General features: G+C 39.1%; 1 protein-coding gene across 8 annotated transcripts in view; it reads right to left on the bottom strand.

Annotated features, from left to right (window-relative positions):
- The window catches only part of LOC106062437 (uncharacterized), a 48,527-nt gene that overhangs the window by 12,561 nt on the left and 9,238 nt on the right, over positions 1-26,728 (bottom strand). For 7 of the 8 annotated variants that reach the window (XM_056030135.1, XM_056030131.1, XM_056030130.1 and 4 more), the window contains 6 exons: positions 20,845-20,976; positions 15,017-15,151; positions 9,220-9,317; positions 7,501-7,679; positions 6,497-6,724; positions 4,185-5,338 (listed from right to left, as the gene is read on the bottom strand). In XM_056030135.1, the coding sequence (XP_055886110.1) occupies positions 4,185-5,338; positions 6,497-6,724; positions 7,501-7,679; positions 9,220-9,317; positions 15,017-15,151; positions 20,845-20,976 (1,926 nt within the window). Of the gene's footprint in view, positions 1-4,184; positions 5,339-6,496; positions 6,725-7,500; positions 7,680-9,219; positions 9,318-15,016; positions 15,152-20,844; positions 20,977-21,368; positions 21,516-26,728 lie in introns of those variants that run through there. The other variant, XM_056030137.1, reaches the window with a different exon arrangement.

Here is a 26,728-nt window from a genome sequence, read left to right as displayed (position 1 = left end):
GCCACATGAGGAGGCATAAAACCCCAGTGCAAAGCCCTCAGCCCCCTGGATGACAAAAGTGGTCATATATAAAACGAATTGTTAATATACAGAATTCATCACACATTTGAAACATTTGAAGCGTAGACCCAGCCAGTTATGGTACGTGTATTGTTCCACTCTTACAAACCATGCAATTTCTTTCAAACCATTTTAACAAACAAAATTATTTTTTTTTTATGCACGTAGGCAAGCCAGATGTGTTTCAGGTTAGAGCAGATTTTGCTTATAGTGAGTAGAAAAAAAAAGATCTAGTTCTGACTACTCGCTTATCTAATATATAAAGTAGAACGTAAGGCGTATGTATCATGTATGTATGTATGTACCCTAAGACCCTCAAAAAGAAAGTTGCCAACTCTATAATAGTATTGTATCTTATAAATCTAGGCCATGTTTACATGCTGTGTCTAAATGATGAGACAAGACTGAGAGGTCACACATGCGCAGCAGAGATGAAAATCTCTAGACTTAAATTAGCTCTCATTCAAGAAAACATTATTTTGTTATTTTACACATGAAAATACAAATACGTGTCTATTCATTTCATTATTTCATGCACATTAACCTTCAAATTTGAGTTTACAAAACATTTTTTTACATAAAATCGTTCGCTCTAAATGTTAATAGCTTTAACGTCTTGACATACTTTTCCGTAACTTGCGGCACCATTATATCGCGTAGTGATACAAATGAAATGAACGCCAGAGGTCATAATATCGCCCATTATGAAGGCATATTATAAACTAATAAACTACTTATATAATACAATTTACTTTCCAATGTGTTTTTTTAAAGCATTTAAGCCTACAGTTACCGATTCAACTTCATATGAAATGAAAAAAAAAAGATATTTAAACAAATTTAACGCACAGTAAAAACACGTCCTTACATGGGTCCTGGGTTCGAATCTCTGTGAAGACTGGGATTTAGAATTGGGTCATTTTTCTGTTGTTCCAGAGTGCACACAAATCTAATGGGTAGTGGGGTAAACGTAAAAGCGGTTGGTCGTTGTGCTGGTCACGTGTTACCCTCCTTAACCGTGGGGCCACAGAAACAGATGACCTTTACATCATCCGCCCCCATAGATCGCAAGCTCTAAAAGGGGAACTTTACTTTTCTTCTTTTAATCAAAGAATTATTATATTTATTAGATCTTCAAGCGCTTTTGTGCGCCATTAAAACTTGTTTTTTTTTTGAAGTCATTATATTATATTTCATTATTGATTAGTATATTGTCAGATCTAGATCAGGGCGTTGACAAAGACAGGTAATATTAAATTGAGCACTTCAGTGTATGTGTGTGTGTGGGGGTGCTTGGTTTATGACGAAATGCCAAAATGGCGGAGGTATTGGAAGCAGGTACAACATACTAGAATTTTAAATGCAGATTCCATATTTTTTTGTTAACACGGGCCTTGGATGGTTGCCATTTTCACCCGCTGGCTCAAACAAGTACGTCATAAGATCAAATATTCTTTCAAACAGTCTTTCAAAAATTTTTTTTACAAATGTTACACAAAAAAACTGGTGAAATTTATTATCTTAAAAGACTAAAAAGGGATCAGCAGAGTAGAAAGATTACAGCTATGAAAGAATCAGCAGAGAACTGAGAAATATTACAGCTATGAAAGAATCAGCAGAAGCGTAGTGAAGGGGGGGGGGGGGGGAGGAAGGGGTAGGCCATACACCCTTTTTTCTATGTGATCTTCATGGACAATGGGGGGTGGGCGCCAATTAAGAACCTTGCCCCTGACGCACGTGTTGCTTACTACGCCTCTGCTTTATGACCCTTCTTTAGGGTTAAGAAAATAAAGTTAATTTAAAATCTGTAATAAAACTTGAAAAAAAAACTTCTTTTTAAACAATAAACGAGATTAACATTCATTGGTAATACATAGCTATATTGTATATCTTTCAATTTAAATGTAAATATACTGTAGAATCACAAGAGATATGTTCATAACTCAGTACAGAACAGCAATCAACACTTGCCCCTTTGTGTCTCAGTCTCTGTCTAGTACTTCCGTCAGCCTTTCACCCCTTTTTTTTTGTTTTTGTTATAAAGCTTATATCAACTCACTCTGTCTCTATGTCTGTCTCTATGTCTGTCTCTATGTCTGTCTGTCTGGTAAAAAAGCTTGTAATCGTTATTTCTTTCGCACCTATTCTGGGATCAACTTGAAACTTTGCACAAATATTCATTCGCATGGACAAGATATGAAAAAAATAACCCATTTGTCAATTAATTACTAGCAATTTTGTATGACAGTAACAAGGGAAATAGTCCTTCAGTATTCACAGATACGGCTAAATATGTAGGGTTTCGTCCCCTGAGATAATTGAACCGGAGGATATTCCAGCTACCGTCGCCTCAAAGTGGCGCCTCCGTGGAAACGTCCGAGAAGGGAGTCGGATAGGCAAAGAATGGTAGCACAAATAGCTCTCAGTGGGCTACCACACGTAGGATCTAGATATTGTACATTGCACGTGGTATGGATGTAACAAAGGCTCTCTAACCAGTCCAACCCCCCACCGCTTCGTTACCTAACGGGGGCCTTACGAGCAGTGATGGATGCGGGTGCGGTGGGACATTATAGGCATACTAAGGGCCCCCACGCGGCTCGGCCTCCGGCCTCGCAAGGGAGCGGGAACTCGTGCTTGGCTCAAGGGGGTCGTGTCCAGCGACACACCAGGTGTGAATACATGATCACTTTGGATAACTTCGGACAGAGAGATTGGTGAAGAGCAAATTTCTCATCCTGGCCATGGATAAAAGCCTTTCCTTGGTCAAGAGGTCCATAAAAGGGAACCGGAAGTTCTCGGAACTTAAGGACATCTGATTCAGATTCAGGAGATAATTGAACACGATGTTTCTCCCACACCCATTCTCGGATGAAGTTGAAAGTTTAAACAATTATTTATTGCACCAAACATGACACGAATCAATAAAAAAAAATGAACCAGTTAGTCAATTAATTATTTTGTTTGACATCAAACAAGGGAAATAACTTCTACATTATTGGGAGATATATAGTTATTTTTATGTTATTTTTAAAATTTATTTTATTTATTTTTCTTCTATTATTAATATTTAATTTCACCTAATATTTTTTTTTAAATTCAAGCTTCTTTATGCATTCCTTTTATTTTTTAAATAAGGATTTAAAAAAATATTTTGTAACTTCATAATGGTTACAATCTCTTCAGCCTATACGAACACACACACTCACACATTTCATAACACTCAATAGGCGAAAAAAGAAAGTCTCACAAATAAACGCTTTGTTTGTTACGTTCTTAACAAGAACAACGACATCTTTCAATTGGCATCGAGATGGAGATAGAAAACGTTTTTAGGAAGAGATTCAACGCAGGGTTAAGTGGGGAAATAATGAATTGATAAACAAGAAAGATAGGGTTTGAATGATTGATAATGAGAGGAGAAAGAGAGAGATAGAGAACGAGAGAGAGAGAATGTTAACATAGAATCACTGATCAAATCTAAAAGGCACATCCTAATAGTTCCTAAGGGACAAAACTAAGCTACTAAGGGACATAAATTCTAATTTCCTAAGGGGCAAAAACTCAACATACAAAGTGTTTTAAAGCTAATACCTTTTCTTTGAGACGCTGCAATTGAAAAATCATTGGGTATGAACTGACTATAAATACAAATAATTAAATACTAAGCGAGCTATAAGGCCATATAAGGTAACTAAGAGAGATAGCCGAGTTTTAAATTAAGAAAATGTGTTAAGTAATCCCCCTTATATAGCAACATTAAGAAGAAATAACATGTTTTTTGTGAAGACCATATTATGACCGAATATTTCTAGAAAGATTAATAGAGTGTGAATTACATTTAATTAAAATGTGGAACTGTTTGCAAGCCCAGAAGTATATCATAATTGTCATTATCATTGTCATCATCATTGTCATCATCATCGTCATCATCATCATTATCGACGTTATCTCTATATGTATTTGAGATTTGTTGTAGTTTCAAAGCTGGAATGTTTGCACGAGTATGCTTGTGAGGGACAAAGAGTGAGCATGTTTTTGTGATTGCTGGAGCGTACACTATTTATATACGTAAGACAGGAATGTGCAGCACTAAAGATTAATCATTAATGAGATATTCTCACCTCGTCGTCGCTTGTTTCCACAGTCTCTGTCGGAACCGCCGTGTCCATGTTTTCACCCTCGGCATCGGGTTCGTCCTTTGCTCCTCCTCCTGTTCCCGCTGACTTGATGATGTAAGAGTACACACTGTAGATCTGTCTCCCATCGTCCTCCTTTTTGCGGGCGAACACGTTGATGGAGTATTCCCCCTTGACCGGCATGTTCAGATCAAACTTCCATTTGCCTCCCTTGTTGGTGACACTGGAGGACATTTTGTGGAAGGCGTTCCCGTCGTTGGTGTGCAGCTCCCCCAACAGTTCAACGTCGGGGTCGGCTGTGAACTCGAGTGAAAGTTTCCCGTCGTTGGATTCCAGCATGCCTTGATACGGCTGGACGGAGCCCACGCCGAACTTCTTGCAGGTCACGTGGTTTCTTCCCAACACCCCATTGGTCACGTTGGGGAAAGGCTGCGAGCCAGTCTCGGTGTTGCTGCAGTTGATGAGGTAGTTCAGCGCGTTGGAGGCCGCGCCTTCTTCTTCCAGTCCTTGCGCGAACAGCTCTAGGGCGTACTCGCCCTTCTGAGGCAGCCTGAGGTAGACCACAATCTCGTCGTTCTCAAACTGCGTGACCACGTACTTGCTGAGCGTGGCCTCGTCGATAGCCGCGTGCTTGAGCAGCTGATGGAATGCTAGGGCACGGTCTTTGGACAGGCGTATTTCTACGTAGCCGTCCTTCGACGTCACTTCCGCCTGCTTGTGGGTCTTGGGCGTCAGCCCGGCCTCTTTTGTCTGCGCCACCGGCCCCCAACCGAGAGGAGGGCAGTCCGGCAGTGGGAGGCAGTTAGGCTTGGCGTGCGGGCAGTTTATGATGTAGGTGCAGCACAGATCGAACACGTCTCCGTCAGTCGTATCCAGGCCGTAGATGTCCATCTTGAAGCTTCCCTTGATCGGAAAGCGGAGTGCGAACCTAAGAAGGTCTTCGCGCTGCTCAAACATCACGAACCTATCCAAGAACAGGTCGACCTTTTGTTCTATGGGGTCACTGCGGGACCTGTACAGCATGTACTTGAAGCGGTAGGTGGAGCTTCTGCCTGGTGGCAGTCCAAAGCAAAAGTCAATCTCACCGTCTTCTGTTTCCACCACACAGTTCTTCTTGGTGCTTTTAACAATTGACAAACCTGAGACATTAGAAATACCAGTAAGATTTTCATATATGGCGGAAAAATTTATATATATATATATATATATATATATATATATATATATATATATAGCTTTCTGGTGTAACCGGTGTACAGAATGAATGAAGAGTTGATGCATAGTGTTTTTTAAAATGCATACGATCATTTTGTGCACTTTTTAGCACTGCAGAACTACTGGTTTTATAGCACTTCCGCCATGCTCTGGCAATAATCCTAACGATAGAAATGGAAAACTAGTTTGAGTGCTGGGACAAGTCCCCAATTGCCGTCGTAGCCTAGGAGCACATCGGCGCTCTAACCGATCTTCCCTTTGGTAGAGGCTGACCTCATCTCAATAAGCTATTATAGCCCAGGACAGGCCAATCAATTCTTATTCCTCAAGGTTCTAGACTCACTGTGCTCCCGAAGCGGGGAAGAAGAAGAAACCTTGTCTCATATTCTTTTTGATTGGCCCAGAATGGCTGATTTTCTTTCCGACATGTCTGGGAAACCACCAGTTCTTAAATTGAATGGTGGCATACGTGTATTAGTGAATTATGCGCAACAGCATGGTTTCTATTCAGGACTTTAGCAACTGAGGATTAGAGTCTCACGGACTCTCACTGAATGGGAGTTTGATGATGGGCTCAAATTCGTTAAAAAATTTAGTTGTCAACATTGGTGCTCATTTTAGCGTAAAAAAAAAGCTTGAACGATTAAACGTAACTTTTAAGCATGTCAAACATTGTTTATGCTTATAATGTCACGTAGATCATGAGGTTATTATTAATAAAAGTCGATAAGGCCTGACCCTCTATAGACTAAGAGATCAACCTTCTTGGACTCAGCGGCGTAGCTAGGAATTTGCCATCATTTAGGAGCCTGGGGAGCTTGACCTCTTGGGAGGCCCCTGCATTTTGCGTAATATTTAGTATTTAATGTAAAAAAGCACTCACTTGGACCCCCACCCCTCAAGTGGGGGCCCAGGGTGATTTTCGAATTCTCACCCTCCTTCCCACCACCCTAGCTACGCCTCTGCTTGGACTGATAATTCTGGAACGAATTCGAGAATGAATAATAACGACTTCAATAAATATTTAGATAGATAGATTTATAAAAACATGATGGAAATGTAAGGGAAAAGTAAAATCCTACCCAGAATATGAAAGCACTCCCGAACGTAGAAATGGTTTTCAAAGTCCTTCATTGTCAGAGGTTTCTCTAAAAGCTGCCACTTTGGATCGTCTGGGAAATGAGTTAAGATAAAGTGATCAGGGTCTGTGAGAAAGAAGAACTCATTGATCCTGTGCTGCGTCACTCCCTCGGTAGCTTTCTCATCATCTTCCTGGACGTCTCCGTCCGCATCCACAAGGGTCCATTCACCTGTAAGAGAAAATGTTACTTTAGATAGCTGTGGCCCCGAACTGAAGATCTGAAAAGAATTGGTAACAGTATGTTTAGAGCTGTAGGTTTCTAGATTTAAACAAAAAATAAGCACAATGAATTCATATTCAATCTTCATAAAGAGGAAATCAATATGCCTGAAAATTTTACTTTTGGAGATTCAATCCAGAAGGGGATTGCCTCCAAAGCCTACTAGACCTCCATCCTCACAACAGCAGAAATGTATGTTTAACTCCTTCTTCCGTAATTATTTACAACATTCTGGTGGAATCAACGTTGGTATCGTCAGTTAGGAGAGAAAGAGTTAAGTAAAAGGTCCCTCTTTGAGATCGAGCGGTTATTGTTTCAATTGCAAAGGTCATCGTTTCCCAACCCAGCTGTCAGCGGTAGAATTTTTAATGAAGCCTGTTATTTTCTTTGAGGGTTCAATAAAAATGCACTTCCTTGGTAAGGTCTTGGCTGAGTGAACGTTTTGCACTGCCTCAAACCCGTTCCCAGCAATAACTTTTTATTACTTTGTCAAGCTTTAAAATTGCATTACAGTTGAGTCCTGTTAATTGGACCATATCTTGACGCAATTGTTTTAGTTGTTTTAGTCCGATTAACCGAATTTGATTGTAATAGTAGGATTCGTTTCGGTAATTTTGGGATTCTGGCCGAATAAGCGTCTGATGCGATTAACCGGAGGTCCGATAAAACGGTGGTCAAATAACCCGGATTCGCCTGTATAATAAGACTGCATGTGCATTATTTACCAGATTTCTTGCCCACGACACAGGCACAGGCCCAGAATGCATCAATCAGCCTCCAGTTACCATCTACATACACAGCGTTCCACTGGGCCCCCATCTTGTTCCGGTCTGCTTTTTTGCCTATCTCGTAGGCAGCGCTTTTATTCATGCCACTTAGGACCACGCACGGGAGACCTGCCATTCTGGTGAGATAAAAATTCGCAGATAGAATAATGTGTAGTACAACAGTAACAAGAAAAAAAAAATAAAATAAAATAAAAAAACAAACAACAAAGCTTTTATATAGCGTATTTGTATCAAAAAGTTTGGATCAGTCGTGTAATTAAATTTGTTATAGATCTAGACTAACAATAATAAATCTGTGCGATTACAAATGTTTTACAATTTTTAGCGCTATTTAATGTTTTTGGTTTTCTCAAAGCACTATAATCCTATTACTTGTCTGGAATAGTTGGAAAAGGGTAGGGGGAGAAAGAAGGGGATATCTGGGTGATCGCTTTTTAAATGCATGTATAAAAGAGGTGAACGATCTGAATTATATAAAGCCTCATCAGACTCTTCGCACATATACACTAACCACTCATGAAGCTCATGAAAATAGAATGGTTTATAGTTATCTATTATTAGTCTCAAACTTTTATATCTAAAAAGTATATTATGGACTAATTTAACTTATACAACCAGATCAGTAAAGAACAATTTCTTTCCCTTGTTTACCTAACAAAATAATTAATTACCAATAGTTAATTAAATAATTTTTAAAACATTCATTCTTGTGTTGTCAGGTAAAAGAAATAATTTTTTAAAATTTCAGCTTGATCCGAGATCGGGTGTAGGAGAAATAACGTGTACAAACTTTTTACCAGACAGAATGAGTTGATATAAACTTTGTAATAATGAGATAGCAACACTAACAACAACAACAAGAACATAGCAACTTTGATGTTTGTGTCATTTTGGCTTGAATTTGTTTAGGGCTACGGAAACAGTTTGTTGCTGTGTTGGCCACATGTCGATAACAGGTGGTGAAAGAAAAAGGTGAACATTGCACCGCCTGTAAGGTGCCATGCTCAGTCTCGAGGTGTTTTGAATCAGTGAAATAAATGTGTTGAATGTTGCAGGGAGCAAGAGAAAGAGAGACAGAGGGAGAAAGAAAAAGTGAGACAGAGATAGAAAGAGAGAACAAATAAGAAAAAGAGTTAAAGAGAGTGAAGGAGAAATAATATAGAAAGAAAGAGAGAAAGAGATAAAAAGACAGGAAGGGAGAGATACAGAAACACACAGAGAGAAACAAAATGAAAGCCTTAGAAAGAGAGAGAGAGAGAGAGAGAGAAAGAGAGAGAGAGAAGCAGAATAAAAATGTTAAAAAGAGATAAATAGAATGTAAGCGAGAGAGATAGAGAGAGAAAGAAAAAGAGAGAGAAACAGAAGGAAAGCGAGAGAGAAAGAGAGAGAGAGAAAAGCTTATGCTGAAGACAAATAATAATAACAATAATAATAATAATAATAATAATAATAACGAAACCTTTAACCTTTGACCTTCTCGATCACTCTCAAGTTGGGGCAAGTTTTTTATAAACGTGCACCGAGGCTACGTGCTACGCGCTGTGTAACGCTAGCCTCGTTGTGAAAAAATATCTGTAAGCCTTATTCAATCTATCTATCTATCTATCTATCTATCTATCTATCTATCTACGTTATATATATAATATATATACTTACTGACATAGTCCAGATAGAAGATGGGCGTGGTTTCCTTGGTTGGTCTGTATCTTGTAAAAATATTCTATTGGTGAATTTCTGGGAGGAGGTGTGTCCATCTGAGGAAAAATAATATTTTTGTTAAACAATTTTATGTCATTTAAATAAAGTCAACAGTAAGACATAAACTTGTAAACAAGTCTTGTAAAAAAAAATACATTGGTTGTCATGGAAACGACGAATTGGGAGGCTAGGTGCGCAATTTTTTTTTCAGTGTGTGTAAAATGTGTTCGTGGCGTTTTATTATTCAATTAACATTCAATTAATTGTATAAATGTTAAAAAAAATGTCCACCACTGTTAAAAGTCGAAAGATTGTTGTTGTGTTTATCGGGTTCACTTCATCCAGAAGACATTGAAGCTAAATGTATTAAGACTTATCTTGACTCCACACCTATCTGTTGTTCAGTGGCGTAGCTAGGGTGGGGGGGGGAATGGGGAGAATTCGAAAATCCCCCCCCCCTGGTTCCCACTTGAGGGAGGCCCCCTAATGAGTGTTTTTTTTTACTAAAAATTAAATATTACGCAAAATGAAGGTGTCCCTAAAGAGGCCAAGCCCCCCCCCCCGGGCCCCCAATGGATGGAAAATTCTTAGCTACGCCCCTGCTGATGTCAACTTAACTTCTCTGCTAAAATCTTCTTTTCTCCACATAACATTTCACAGGCATGAGTTGTATTTGAAGTATCAAAGTGTCGTGCCATCAATCAGTATTGAGTAGCTGTCCCAGCCGGGCAATGCTTCTCAATGAGATCCCTGGGTAGAAACGGTCTTTAGAGGAGACAATTGTGCCAATATGGAATCAAAAAAAAAAATCCCCCTTTGAGGTGCTTTAGGACCTTAGGCACATTTCTTGTTCCTGGCACATTTCTTGTTCCATATGCTAGGACAAAGTCTTACAAATACTCCTTCTTCCCCAGTGCTATTAGAAAAATGGAATTGGATGCCTGAGTTAGCCAGGAAAACCAATGACTTGGCACATTTGCAGTCATTGATTAACACGCATAACTAGATTCACCTGGGGACACACGTCTAACCATCTAATCATCTTTTTTTTTCTTTGAAGCAACGTCTGTATTTTACAAGATAAGATTTTTATGGAACGAGCCTTATAGTGCCGGTTTGGAAAAAAGCCATAACAAACTTATCATTATTTACGCACCGTTCCTCAAGGGCCAGGAGGCGCGGTGTCTGAGCAGTAAAGCGCTTGGCTTCCGAACCGGGGTCCGGTGTTCAAATCCTGGTGAACACTGGGATTTTTAATTTCGGGATCTTCGGGCGCCTCTGAGTCCACCCAGCTCCAATGGGTACCTGACATTAGTTGGGGAAAAGTAAAGGCGGTTGGTCGTTGTGCTGGCCACATGACACCCTCGTTAACCGTGGGGCACGGAAACAGATGACCTTTACATCATCTGCCCTATAGACCACAAGGTCTAAAAGGGGAACTTTACTTTACCTCAAGGGCCCTATTTATGGAGGACACCCGCACGGCCGATATAGTACACTTTGTGGTCTGTAGCGCCACTGGGATGGATGGATATTATTATTATTACCAGTATATCCCAGTTCGCTTGTCTGTTAGCGATTGTGTGTTATGTGTTTGCGTTTACTACTACTAAATACAAGATGTTATTAATACAGGTATATCCACTGTGTCAGAGAGCATTAAACAGCGGTCACATTTGGTAGCACAGGAACGGAGGCACGTTTTTCAGGCGTCACGATTGGCGCCTTCCGAACAAGTCCACGAAGAGGACAGGAATAGATCAGCAAGTCTTCCCGAAGGAATTGATAAATATGTGTAAGAAGATGAAAGGGTCTTTCAGCTTACGGGATTGCATCACTTGGTTTTACTGGAATTTCAGGTGAAATGACACCCGGCCTTACTACTCTGCCCAGGTGAAAATGGTTTTAAGGAGGGAACAACTAGACCAAAAGGGTAGCAAAACAAGACTCCAGTAGCGGTGCCTACGAAGGTGTGAGATCACTTCATTGCAATGGTCAGGGTTGCGATGAGAGTCCATAACACTATGTCAACAATCCACATGTCGTGACCGTTTCAAAAATCACTGAGCCCCTCACGGTTAGCTTGGTATAGACAAGTAAAACGTGGACGTCCACGGTGAGGTCGGCCTTTGGGCACGTCTCCAGTCTGTTATTAGTGGTGTGATACGCAGACACATACTTGGATCTCCCAAACAGGATCTCCCCCAAACTTCTCCTGTCTGTTATTAGTGGTGTGATACGCAGACACATACTTGGATCTCCCAAACAGGATCTCCCCCAAACTTCTCCTGTCTGTTATTAGTGGTGTGATACGCAGACACATACTTGGATCTATCAAACAGGATCTCCCCCAAACTTCTCAAGTCTGTTATTAGTGGTGTCATAAGTAGACACATACTTGGATCTCCCAAACAGGATCTCCCCCAAACTTCTCAAGTCTGTTATTAGTGGTGTCATAAGTAGACACATACTTGGATCTCCCAAACAGGATCTCCCCCAAACTTCTCCAGTCTGTTATTAGTGGTGTCATAAGTAGACACATACTTGGATCTCCCAAACAGGATCACCCCCAAACTTCTCCTGTCTGTTATTAGTGGTGTGATACGTAGACACATACTTGGATCTCCCAAACAGGATCACCCCCAAACTTCTCCAGTCTGTTATTAGTGGTGTGATACAAAGACACATACTTGGATCTCCCAAACAGGATCACCCCCAAACTTCTCCAGTCTGTTATTAGTGGTGTGATACGTAGACACATACTTGGATCTCCCAAACAGGATCACCCCCAAACTTCTCCTGTCTGTTATTAGTGGTGTGATACGTAGACACATACTTGGATCTCCCAAACAGGATCACCCCCAAACTTCTCCTGTCTGTTATTAGTGGTGTGATACGAAGACACATACTTGGTTCTCCAAAACAGGATCTCCTCCAAACAGCTCTATTGTTCAGGCATGCCAGCAGAGGGATCTCTTTTTCGTTTTGCTGGCCTAGAGTTACCAGAGCTTCGGATCAAATCTTCCCGACGATTTTAAAAATAGGTGAAACACTATATGCATTTCTCTCTCACACTCTTTCTCTCTCTCTCTCTCTCACTCTCTTTCTTTCTCTCTCACTCTCTTTTTCTCACACACGCTTGTAAGTAGGTCATATTGTTCCGGGGAGACTACTTAGTTTTCATTTTCATCATTTATTAATTTTTTTTATTTTTTATTCTAATGTTGACCTTATTTAATTGACATAGCATTGTAAAAATGTTTAGACATTTTTTTTTGGCAAAAAGAAAATAAGTTGACAAGTTAGATGCGAACATTTTTCAATTTTGTTTTTCATAAGTGTGTAATTTGTTTGTTGTTCCTTATCATTTAGTTAACATTCAATTAGCTTTATAAATTGCATATAACCATACATTCTTTAATCTAACTCAAAACCTTGTGGTTCAATAAATATTAATCACGCCAGTATGAAATCTTCATTTAATCTGACGTGATCTTCATATCAATACGAGATCTTCATTTAATTTGACGTGATTCCATACCAATATGAAATCGTCGTCTCACGTGATCTCTGTGCCATTAAATCCATGTGATGATGAAATCACGTGATCTCCAGAACTTTAGAACATCATGAAAGTACATCAATTCAAATCTTTTTTATTTTAATAAAACGCTTTGCACAAAAAAGCCCACAAAGGAGGCAGGAGGGCCCAAAAAAGAGGCAAAGAAAAGAGGCCTAAGGCCCAAGGATTCCTATGATGACAAGGCTAAAATTGAATAGCGCAAATGCTGAGGTTTCCTTTACAAACATGGATGGCTGCCTGGTCGTGCGGTTTGCGCGCTGGACTGTCGTTCACATTTATCGATGGTCGAGGGTTCAAACCCTACCCGCTCCCATCCCCCGTCGTCCTGCGGGAGGTTTGGACTAGGAAGTAATTATCTTCAACTCTGAAGGAACATCCGAAACATGTAAAACATTTTACAAACAAACAAACAAAATCACGATAACAAAATCAAATAGCATTGTTGTCTCGGAATGTATGGACATCCATTAAACTAAAGAAGAATCCCAAATTCAAGGGCTTCGTTCTTTTGACATGTGAGTTACATGTGTCTACAACAGAGAACAGTAGACAACCTAATGGTCATCAAGTTGGAACAATTTCTGAACAATGCTAGCCTTAACCGTTGTGTGAACATTAAGCGTACTGTTTTGTCTTGTGTGTTTAAGGCAATGTAATCTTCTACTGATTAAAAAAAAAAAACCCGTTGTATTGACAGAGGCGTAGCTATGGTGGGGGGAGAATTTGAAAATCATCCCCCCCCCCCCAGGCTCCAGCTTGAGGGGGCCCCAAATGAGTGTTTTTTACATTAAATATTTAAAATTACGCAAAATGCAGGGGCCCCCAAAGAGGTCAAGCCTCCAGAGCCCTCAAATGATGGCAAATTCCTAGCTACACCACTGTGTATTGAATTTTTCCAAAGTCTGGCCCTCTTTCCACACTTACCTGTAGGTAATTCTTACTTCTGATAACTATGTCTCTTCTACAGAACACCACAACGCCTTAAAACACAGACGTGATTAGTGTTTGAAGCATCCACGCTTCCAGCCACTTTGCAGTATTGGGGATCTGGCCGGCCAGGCAATGCTTCTCAACGTGTCACCCTGGTTGGTATATCGTTGATGTGATACAGTGAGGCGATGTGGGGGGGACTTTCCCCGGTGTGCTCAGCCTTCGGCCTCGCCTCTAACCCGAGCGTCTTGCGATACGAGCAATCAGAAATAAGATGTAATAAATGTATATCTTCTTGGATCCTTCCCAGGTAGAATTTTCGCTCATACACGCCGATGGAGGGGAACTTCCATAGAGCCTAGACTTCAAAGAGTGTTGCCCAGTCCTTCATAGATCTTAAAAGCTTCCATCTTCTTTAGCGTTTCTCCTAAAAGTCGTTAAGCATTTCATTTTCATATGTTAACAGGTCGCGGTGGCCGAGTGGTTAAGCGCTTAGCTTCCGTACCCGGGGTCCTGGGTTCGAATCTCGGTGTGGACTGGGATTTCGAACTTTGGGATTTAAAGGGCACCAGTGAGTCCGCCCAACTCTAATGGGAGTCTGACTCTAGCTGGGTAAAGTAAAGGCGGTTGGTCTTTGTGCTGGCCACATGACACCCTGCTTGTTAACCGTTGGCCAAAGAAACAGATGACCTTAACAAGCTAACATCATCTGCCCGATAGATCGCAAGGTCTGAAAGGGGAACTTAATTTCATTTGTCAAAGTCCATATTTCGCTTGACACTATCACCTTTTTATATGAACGAGTTTTCCAAGACATATATGCCCATTCCAAGGAAAGCAATCCATGTCCGATTTACTGCTGCAAGGGTGAACAACAGTACAGAATAAAACAATATACATAAATATAGGAAACAATATACATAAATATAGGAAACCCACTTGAACCAAAGTAAAAACAACATTTCGGACTACGACTAAAAACATCAAAGAAAATAGATAATTATTAACGTCTTTTTGGGTAATGATTTTGTCTTTTTTTTATTTGTTCGTAGTAATTTTATTTTTCTGTACTATTTATTTTATAGCTAAACTTTAGACACCTTGAAAGGGCAATAATAATAATCTCTTCCTCTCTCTCTCTATCTCCCTCTCTCTCCCTTTCTCTCTCTCCCCCTCTCTCCCTCCCTCCCTCTCCTACTACGCTCTCGTTCTCAGACACCCTATTGAATGTTTAAAAATTACCTGCACACTGAAGACATCAACTGACGTCACCCATCTAAATATAGCACGGACTCTTTCTAAATCGGTCCCTTCCAGTGGTGCTGTTAGGAATTCGACCAACTCCCGAAAGGTGCTTCTGTTCAACTCTGGAGGGATCTGGGAATAAACAAAATATCTTTATTTAGAGACGTGTACATTAGGAATAGGTACAAAAAACAAGGGCGCCCTTGTTTTTTAGTGAGTTGAGGGAGATAAAAGTGATTACTTGGGGGCGGGGTAATTCAGTTCGGTTCATAGGACAAAGAAGTGCAGAGCGGAAGAAATAGAATATCCGATTTCTCACTAAAACTTACTTAGACCTATCAAGGTATATATGAAAACGAATATATGTAAATAAGTGTAAACTAAAATTTTGACAATTACTATTTCATATTTTAGTCAAAAATAATAATAACAATATCTACAAACAGCGGAATGCGTAAACACACACATTCTACGTAATATGATGCAATTTAGTGTGGAAAAAGTCCAGACAACTCTCCAGTATGTAATGATCCAGATATTGATGCCATGCCTGCTGATCTAGCCCCCCCCCCCCCCACCCGATTGAATGTAAGTTAGGATTGTACGCAGCATGCTATTCTGTGATGTAGAGAAGCATGAGTACAAACCCAAGCTAGAGATATATTTTATAAGCTCTGTCTGGATGACAACAGGTTGGTATATCCTAGTTTGTGGCACACTATTTGTTCAGTCCACTGCTGTGGATATTAAGGTATATACATCAATAAAAAAAAATTCCAATTCAGATAAACAAGGAACTGTTTTCATTTCAAGGTAGTTCCTTCAGCCTTATAGATCTCCCCCCCCCCCCCCACATCGTTTAAAAAAAAACAATTAAAAAATGTTTTTCTTTCGGTTTGGTAGGTTAATAATAATAATAATCTTTATTATCCGTAAGGAAATTTGTCTTACAATTTGTGCATTACACCAAACAAAAAACATTATAACTATAAGAAACCAAAGTGTACATTCACACCAGACTCACTCATAATTTACATGTGACAAAGTTTATACCAGATTGTTCTTATTTAATGATTTGATTGCCAGGGGAACAAAAGAGTGTTTGTGTCTGTTTGTCTTTGCTATCGGTGTCTTGTATCTCTTTTGTGATGGTAAAATCACAAAATCCTGACACAAAGGGTGATTCTTTATTTCGAGGATCTTGTTAGCTTTTTTATAGATGTTTGTCTCAAACAACTGACCAAATGGGGTTTGTTTTTTGCCAATGATTTTGCCAGCAGCATTTAGGATTCTATAAAGTTTATTCCTATTTTTAATGCTCAGATTGCCATACCAGGCAGTGATATTGAAACTTAAAATATTGCAGATGTGAGCGTGATAAAACATAGCCAAGGCCTTTTCGCTAACATTAAACGAGGACAGTTTTCTTAGTAGTCGTAATCTTTGCTGCCCTTTTTTGCTGATATAATTAGTATTTGCAGTAAAATTTAGTTTATTGTCTAGGATAGTACCAAGGTATTTAAAGGTTTGCACAATTTCAATAGTCTCTCCAGCTACAGAAACAATATCATTTCCCTTCTTGTCCCTACGAAAATCGATTATCATTTCTTTGGTTTTTTTTACATTTAATAATAAAAAATTATCTTTACAGTATTCCTCAATGTGTTCTAGTTCTTTGAAATACTCATTTACGTCTGAGCTCTCTGAGAGCAGGGCAAGAAGAGCCGCATCATCAGCGAATTTTGTGAAGGAGCAACAAGAACTATCGGATTGAAAATCATTGGTGTACAAAATGAACCACAATGGCGATGTTACAGCCCCCTGGGGCGCCCCTGTGTTAACTATGCGTTCATTAGATATAACATTGTTTACCCTAACCCTCTGAGCTCTCTGGGTCAAAAATTCATTAGCCCATAGTATTATGTATGGACTAATCTGCAACGCTTTCATCTTTTCAATGAGTAAATGAAGTTGTATAGTGTTAAAAGCTGATGAGAAATCCATAAAGAGCAATCTTACATAAGTATTCGGTAAGTCCAGATGTTTGTAGACACAGTTTAAAATATTTAGGATGGCATCGTCTACACCTTTACCCTTTTGGTAAGCAAATTGTAAAGGGTCTAACTTATTACAAAGATCATTCAGAAGAAACATTTTAACCAATTTTTCTAAACATTTAGACACAATGGAAGTAAGTGAAACAGGTCTATAGTCATTCATTTCCTTCGGTTTGGAAACCTTTGGCACAGGTACAATTATAGATGACTTCCACACAGGTGGTATCTCATGGTTTAGTAATGAAGTAGAAAAATAAAGTTTGTTTGTTTTTGTTGTTTTGTTTTTAAAGAAAAAAAAAACAACCTCTCCTCCCCGAAGTAACCTGGTAACTCGACTTTTAATTGGCTATAGTCGAAGAAAATTTTCTTAGAAAATTATGGTAACGTCATGCTGACAAGTATGGGTTTTGGGCCCACATAAATAATAAATAAAACAAGGATACGGTTTGATAGGGCAAGATGAAGGGCAGCGTCACGTGGTGCAAAACTGTGTGTGTGTGTGTGGGGGGGGGGGTAGATATTTCATCACCATATGGCAACTTTGTGAATGAGTTCTAGAACAATCAAACCAGCGAGTACCTTCACTTCGAGTACGACCTTAAAACATTGGATCAAGGCGTAATCGATACAGCCAACACTCGTGTTACAGAATCGAAACACGGGTCGATACAAAACTGAATCAATGCACGTAGAAAGAGTTAAATTCATTTTAGAAACACCGGGAGAACTTCTACAGTGCTAGGACAAAGTTGAAAACACACAACTTTGGGAGGACAAAGAAATATAGAGGGACAGATCTTAGACAGAAAGTGGATTTGGATTGGCCACACCCTAAGACATTAACGTCTTCATCAGAACCGACCTTACGCCGATTTGACCAATTGCTTCTATTGGAGCCCGCGCCTGACAGGAGCCCCGCAATTAACATTGATATGCATATTGATATGCATTTTATATGCTTTTTCCATGCTTAAGTACGGAACTGTATGTATCGTAATGTAGGCAATGTATACATTGTTGCGAATGTGTCTGAAAGATGACGTATTTGTGGGCATGGTTTGCATATGCTTTGCGATTAATTATCCCAACCAGAATATTTTGCATTACGAAGACTTAGAGAGCGTTTAATAAAATTGATAGGTTAAGTCCTGTTCAATGCACTGAATGCCGATACAGTCTATTGAACTAATTGATTTTATTGTATTTGTGTGTGTGTGGAATGGAGTTTTTAATACGACGTGTAGTGACAAGCATGATCAACAACGTCAAGTTTATTAACTCAATTAATATGAAACCAAAACCTGGTTTAATATTTCTCTCTTATGTTCTATAGACGCTAAGAGCCATAACCTCGTTAGATGACATCTGTAATCACACGAAAGGTGTCCATTACTAATGAGGTTCTAATATGGCCTTTAGTGGCCCTCTAGGGGTAATACTTTAGCGCCACTGCTTTGAGGAAGGGGGGGCCACTGCTTTGAGGGAGGGAGCCAGTGCTTTGTGGGAGGGAGCCAGTGCTTTGAGGGAGGGAGCCAGTGCTTTGTGGGAGTCACTGGCTATGAGAGAGTAAGTTCTCTGAGGGAGTCAGTGCTTTGTGGGAGAGAGCCAGTGCTTTGAGGGAGTGAGCCAGTGCTTTGTGGGAGGGAGCCAGTGCTTTGAGGGAGGGAGCCAGTGCTTTGTGGGAGTCACTGGCTATGAGAGAGTAAGTTCTCTGAGGGAGTCAGTGCTTTGTGGGAGAGAGCCAGTGCTTTGTGGGAGTCACTGGCTATGAGAGAGTAAGTTCTCTGAGGGAGTCAGTGCTTTGTGGGAGAGAGCCAGTGCTTTGAGGGAGTGAGCCAGTGCTTTGAGGGAGTCACTGGCTATGAGAGAGTAAGTTCTCTAAGGGAGTCAAAGCTTTGAGGGAGTCACGAAATTGAGGAAGTTAGGGTTAGGAATCTCTATTTTGAGGGAGTCGCTGCTTTTAGGGAGTCATTGCTTTGAGGAAGTCTCTGTTTTAAGGAAGTCTCTCTTTTAAGGGGGTCTCTGTTTTGAGGCGGAGTCTGGTTCTCAAAATCACTTATTGTTAGTATGGTCACATGACACATGACACCCCGGTAACACAATGAACCGTTGACTAGGAAGAAGACTTGTCCTATGGCGTATAGTCCTTGTGGATGTGGAATGAATACGTAATGTGCAAAACTGCAAATAAAACATTCAGCAACAATTTATGTTTCAACAGCGGTTCTCAACCTTTTAAGCTCGGAAACCCCTTTTTACACCCCCCCCCAACACTTCCGCGACCCCCACCCACCCACACGTACACAGCAATAGAAGAATTGACAAAAAACAATCCATTTATCGACGGTCTTAGGCGACCCATTGCATTAGATTAGAACATACTATCACACATATATCGGTACTCCACATTTTGTGGACGCCGTTTTGGCGCAGTGGTCGTTTTGACGCGGAATGTTTTAGATATATACTAAATGTTTATTGTGTTTTGTCATTAAAATAATGATATCTAATTATTTTGAATGTGGTTTGTGTTATTCTATTTTTGTTTTGGTTATGAACACTAGTTAGCCGCCTCCGAAAGGGGAAAACCAGTGACTTGGCAGAATGACGCGTAGGACGTAATCATCTTCTTTTTTGAAGTAACGTCTGTAGTATATAAGATAAAATAAGATAAGGGGAATAGCTGAAGTTTTGTGTGGTCCGTCCATCCCGTGCCACTTGACATCATGCTATTGTAAGAATTGTCCACGTGACTTGAACATTTATACATGTACATGTACTCAGGTTTGTCAGACATGCAAGGGACTATTTTTTATGGCGGACACAGCGGATGCAGAACAGAAAAGAAATATTGTGGAGTCTCTAACGTGTGCTGGGCCGTTATAAAACAAAAAGTCAAGTTTATAAAATTAAACATTAATTCAAATTCATTTTAATGAGGTCAAAATCAACGATCGTATCGTCGATCAGGAGAGCAAGAGTTAAAAACCATTTTTTTAGATCTCGGATGGTGTCAACGAACGTGAGATTAGTAGTGATGCTATTACTAAGGCCATCATACTAGACATGGAATATACGAGAAAAACGAAGCAAACTTGAAATGAATTCTAGAAGACAGATGAAGAAACGGGTCATGAAATTTACGAGATAGGTGAAGAGTACAAGAAATGAAACATACAAGAAAAATGAAGCATATCTGACAGCATACAAGGAAAGGAAGAATACAAGACGTGAACTTTACGAGATAGATGGAATATAAAAGATGAAATGTATAAGACAGGTGAACTGTTTGAGACAGGCTAAATGTATGATACAGGAAGATCTAAGATAGACGAGACAAGTAAGATATACTAGTCAAGTAAGTGTTCAAAGTTCAAGGCAGGTAACATATGCATTACAGGTAATATATACTTGTCAGGTAAAATATACTTGACAAATAATATATATATATATATAAGATAATAGTAATATATACATGACAGGTAATATGTACATGACAAGTAATATATACTTGACAGGTAACATAAACATGACTAGTAATATATGCATAGCAGGTAATATTTACTTGACATGGAATTATTACTTGACGTAATGCATTGTCTATGAGAAGGATGAAATATTCTAATATTGTTACACGTGACGCTGACCCATATAAGATAATAGGTTTCTGAGAATTTGGTAGCAAGAGAAGACAACCACCACTTTCTGTGACATAGATTACGGGAAGTAAGCAGACGTGAAACACGTGTAAATTGTCTATTTACTCACCTGCAGCACGTACTCATCCACAAATCGATAATCCTCCAATCGAAATATGTCATTCTTTCTTGTTGCTAGTGGTCTGGGTGGGGGAGGTAACTGAATCCTGTGGTAGGTTGCCATAGACGCCGGAAGTGACATCTTGAAGAAGGAAAGAAAAACAAAACAACTGATACTAGTTTGCTATTTAAACGTAGTACGGAGCCGTCATTAAAATTGTGTGAAATAGACTTTTTAAGAAATCATCGTGTACTTTAAGTAGATTTTTACCGAGTCTTAAGAAGCTGAGAAGGAGCTTCACTCCTATGACCCACTAATGATGGGGGACCCATCATACGAAACCGTATATGTATAATAATATCAGCAGAATATTAAATATAAAAGTAAACACACTATAAATAAGTTTATCTACGAGTGGATACACTGGCCACCACATCTCTATTTTCCTTGGCCCTGCATCCCCCCCCTCATCTGATATATAAATAATACATAATGTTATGTTGTACCACACAATGCTATGTTTTAATACGTACAGACTGGTCAAATTTCCATGAACAAATAATCTATCACACAGTTTTTCGAGCTCCCTGTGCGGCTTATTAGATTGGAACGTATCAGGTATTGTTATAATACCAACCACCAGGCCACACGATGGTGGCAGGGGACCCATTATTAGTCTGTTCGCAACGATTAAAGCTTATTCTTATTAGACGCCAGGTCGAGCGTATCGTAAAATTGATTTTTTTTTTATATTAGTGCGGGAGGAAAAGGCAGAGGGGCTTTCTACAGATCACGCTATTGACAAGCTTGTGTTCAATGATTTTTTAGTTGGACTGATCACTGACATCGAAGCATTGTCTGGATGAACGATGTATTGAAGTATTAAGTTATTTCATAAAAAGTAAATGTAGCATTGAATGTCGACTTAGCATAATGAGGAAATAAACGATACGTCAGGTTTTGTTGGTAATCTCTCACTCTCTCGCTCTCTCTCTTTCATGCTCTCTCTCTCCCCCCTCTCTCTCTATTTCATGCTCTCTCTCTCTTTCAAGCTCTCTCTCTCTCTTTTTCAAGCTCTCTCTCTTTCAGGCTCTCTCTCTTTTTCAGGCTCTCTCTCTCTCTTTCGGGCTCTCTCTCTCTTTCAGGCTCTCTCTCTCTTTCGGGCTCTCTCTCTCTTTCAGGCTCTCTCTCTCTTTCGGGCTCTCTCTCTTTCAGGCTCTCTCTCTCTTTCGGGCTCTCTCTCTCTCTCTTTCAGGCTCTCTCTCTCTTTCTGACTCTCTCTCTTTCAGGCTCTCTCTCTCTTTCAGGCTCTCTCTCTCTCTTTCGGGCTATCTCTCTCTCTCTTTCAGGCTCTCTCTCTCTTTCGGGCTCTCTCTCTTTCTCATTCAGGCTCTCTCTCTATCTCTTTCAGGCTCTCTCTCTCTTTCGGGCTATCTCTCTCTCTCTTTCAGGCTCTCTCTCTCTTTCGGGCTCTCTCTCTTTCTTATTCAGGCTCTCTCTATCTTTCGGGCTTTCTCTCTCTCCTTTCAGGCTCTCTCTCTCTCTTACAGGCTCTCTCTCTTTCGGGATCTCTTTCTCTCTCTCTTTCAGGCTCTCTTTCTCTTTCAGGCTCTCATTCTTTCTCTCTCTCTTTCAGGCATTCTCTGTCTCTCTTTCTCTCTCTTTTTCGGTCTCTCTCTCTTTCTCTCTCTCTCTCTCTCTCTCCCTCTTTCTGTGTTAAAACGTTGTAGCGTTTCCTAGCTTAAAGGCTATTGCCATTCTAGTACTAAGATCTACAATACACTTCTACTATCAATTCACTTAGATCATTTCTTTCCAACATATTTCAGCCTGGGGAAATTTCAGACAAATCTCTCATGGGCAACATCCCTGGAGCTTCATTATACACCGTGGGCATAAGATTCGAAGTACCGGAAAACATCACGGGCATCACAAGGGCTTAATCTTCAACATTGTGTTAATTTAGTTTAATTTCGAGATATCAGACAGTCGTAATTGTTTTAACGAGAATTAACGTGTTTTTTTTTTCAAGTGATATTCAGCATATTTTTTTCAAGAATTTTTGTTTCATTTATTCTTAGCAAAAAAAAAATACGTTTTTACTTTCTCAAAATTTGCAATGCATTCTGGTTAGTTTTTATGTCATGATTAACATCTTTGTATGCGCAAGCACGTTTTTACAATACCTCTATTCAAGTCAGAACTTGACACGGATCTCAAAAACGCCCTAACGATTTTCTTAGAAATTTAACTGTTGATGTATTTCGCAGAGAATTGCTAGCTCGTTGGCCACACAGAGAAAACTCTAGTTTGACCGTTATAGTTTTTCAAATTAAAAAAGAAATATATTTTAAAATTTGGCTAGAGAACTAGAACTAGATCTTGATACAACATCGGTTTTGAAAGGACTATCGCCTTCGGGAATTTCCGAATGTAAGGCATTTTTAATTGAAGAGTATAATAAATTAATTCTGCGCATCGTTCTCTAAGTCTAGATTTTAAGGCCTATCCCTTAAGGGATTATGGGCGCGACATGGCCTAAATTGTGCCGATGTGCCAAACAACTAAATAACAACAACAACAAAAAACAAACAAATAAAAAACTAATAACAAAGGCCTATCATTGAAATATTACAAAGTGTAGTAGATCTATATATTCGCTTAACCAGGATTCTTTCTCGGTTTAAACCATTGGGAAAAACAATTTCTTTATCAGTTCTATAAAGTAGCTATTGTCTATTAAAAAAATATTTCAAAATGTTTTTCTTGTTTCTGTGTCAATTTGTAAATAACAAAACATGACTGTAAAGTAAACATGACCACGAGGGAGGAAAGGTAAATACATGCACGCGTGGCGTGGGCGACACCCTGGTGGGGCTAGGGAATGTCATGCTTCTATTGAACAATGACAGATGTCGCCCAAAGAGCGATTAAAAGTATACATTTACCGCACGGTCTTAAAGGGTAACTCTACGTTACTTACTAATCACATGGTAATTGTAGCAGTTAATGGGTTAATTTCAATGTGCGTGGTCCATGGTGACATTATTACATAAACAATAGTGACAGAGATTTTTTTTTTAGCTGGTTCAACTTTTTTTACTTTTTTTTTAAAGAAAAATTACTATATTCAGCATTCAGGTCTCACATTCATGGAAACAAATGGAACCTGGGCACGGCTCTCGAAAACGACTCTAGACGATTTTCCTTGAAATTTGACAGTTAATGCACATCGTTGGGAAAAGAATTCCTACGTTTGATATTCGTGTCAGTTGTCCAGGTTCCAAATGGTTGCTTTATGAAGCTCTAACTTTAATAGAAGTATTGTAAAAAAAAAAGCCTAGCGTGGAACAACTGTTGCCTACTTCTAGAATTAATTAAACTTAGATTTCGGATATTCCTGACGCCTCTTGAAGTCACAAGCTGTCCTTGTCACTAATTAAAGAGGTCTCCGTTTTGCACGGGTGATCAAGAATGCTGCTGGGGCTTTTCCTGTTTGGACTAGCAGACTTCCTGGAATCACAATTCAGTCCCCCAACCCCTCCTTCAGGTACCCATTTCCTAAATCTAGCCGTAACATGAAATTCGAATGAAGCCTAATCAGTGCCGGATTTAAGTAATTGGAGGTAGAATTTTTGTAGAAAGCCTTCGCTCTTCAAGCTTTAATATAAATGCACTTTATTACATTAATGGTGGCGCGGTGGCCGAGCGGTAAAGCGCTTGGCTTCCGAACCCGGGTTCGAATCCTGTTTAAGACTAGAATTTTTAATTTCGGGATCTTTAGTCGCCTCTGAGTCCACCTTGCTCTAATGGGTACCTGACATTAGTTGGGGAAATGTAAAGGCGGTTTGTCGTTGTGCTGGCCACACAACACCCTCGTTAACCGTAGGCCCCAGAAACAGATGACCTTTACATCATCTGCCATATAGACCACGTGGCCTAATGAGTGGACTTTACTTTTTTTTCTCTGTTTATAATATTAATACACATACAATGTGTTATATATGTGGTGAAAGAAATGGAGTTCTTGTAGAATTAATATTATTTCCCTTTAATTGTTCTTATGTTAGAAATTTTATATTTCTAACGTATGGAACCAACATTGGGGTTGAATCTCTTAGGCAGCCGTACAATCTTGCTATATATCCTTTTTTCAATTGGTGGAAAACAGCTTGACTGCATGAGATGCGAACAAATATGCAGGTCGCAGCTGAATTATCATGAGATACTGCACTCATCATTAATCTTTGGAATCGAAGAGATTGCCATTAAGTCCCTTACTTAAGAAAATGGGAAATAATTTATCAATAGGCGTGTTTACATATTTATTAATATGCTTGCTTATCTATTTACCAATGTGCTTTCTAATCTATTTATCAATATGCTTTCATATCTATTTACCATTATGCTTGCTTATCTATTTATCAATATACGTTCTTATCTTTTTATCAATATGCGTGCTTATCTATTTATCAATATGTGTGCTTATCTATTTACCAATATGCTTGCTTATCTATTTATCAATATGTGTGCTTATCTATTTATCAATATGCTTGCTTATCTATTTATCAATATGTGTGCTTATCTTTTTATCAATATGATTGCTTATCTATTTATCAATATGCTTGCTTATCTATTTATCAATATGCTTGCTTATCTATTTATCAATATGTGTGCTTATCTTTTTATCAGTATGCGTGCTTGTCTAGCATTATTTGTATTATTTAATTTTTTTACATGACACCCTGACACCAAAGTTGTTTTACAAAGTCAGCAGTTGAATCAATTCTAATGTCAGTAATCCTTCAGGAAACTCCAGTCCCTTCTACACAACAAATTAAGTAGAGTTGTAAGATATCATCTTCGCCGGTTACATCGTGAGCGTTTAATGCGGATGTCATGTAACCAGTCTTATCTTATATAATACAGACGTTACTTCAAAAAAGAAGATGATTACGTCCTACGCGTCATGCATTTAGTCATGCATATTAACCAATGACTTAAATTCTGCCAAGTCACTGGTTTTCCTGGCTAGCTCAGGCAACCCATTCCATGCTCTAATAGCACTAGGGAAGAAGGAGTCGCTTATACCAGAGGTTCTTACGCTTTATAAATGCATATTAATTTTGTTTAAGGAGTATTTATTGAGATTATAACTTTTGTTTAAAATAAAATTTAAAAAAAATAATGATTTTGGTTTATAAGATATCATGTGTGTATTTACCCCCGGCTCAATGAGCACATATTGTTTTTTTTTTCTCTTTATGACGAGGTTCATTACTGTAATGAATCCACGTTGTACCCAATAAGAAGACGGGAAAGTTGTTAACAACTTCCGTAGAATGACCCCATAATGACCTTAATGCAGGAAATATATTTGGAATATGATTCTGTAAACCAGAATTTTTGGCATCTTTTTTTTTTAAAACATTGGTTTAAGTTCCTTGCTTGGTGATTTTTCAATAAAATACTCCTGCATCTGTGATTGGGATCTGATATCCAGTCTGGAATATCCAAGTGAAGTATGTTTTCAAATCTTGGTTTTTAAGTCGTCATAGATTAGTACATGATTGACATATTAAACAATAGTGAGTGGCTGGTTAATTATTCATATTGTCGGAACTGAAAATGTGTCTTTTAGTGAAAACGTTATATTAATTGTATACAATGTTTTATCATTCTACGAAAATTCCCTGGTCGTCTTACGAGCCCCTGGGGGATCCGCGTACCACAGTCTGAGAACCCCTGGCTTATAACATCATACTAGTATCTGGAGATGTGATTATGAGTACAAAGTGCTGCAGAGTTATAGATCCATTACACTCAAGATAATTTATTTTTTTGATGTGATGCTGGCCGTGACAATGGAGAAATGTATATATAAGTATCAATT

This window comes from Biomphalaria glabrata, chromosome 5, assembly GCF_947242115.1.
Source record: "Biomphalaria glabrata chromosome 5, xgBioGlab47.1, whole genome shotgun sequence".
Lineage (NCBI taxonomy): Eukaryota > Metazoa > Mollusca > Gastropoda > Planorbidae > Biomphalaria > Biomphalaria glabrata.
Note: the sequence above shows the minus strand (reverse complement) of the source record. Positions and strands in the feature narration are given on the sequence as shown.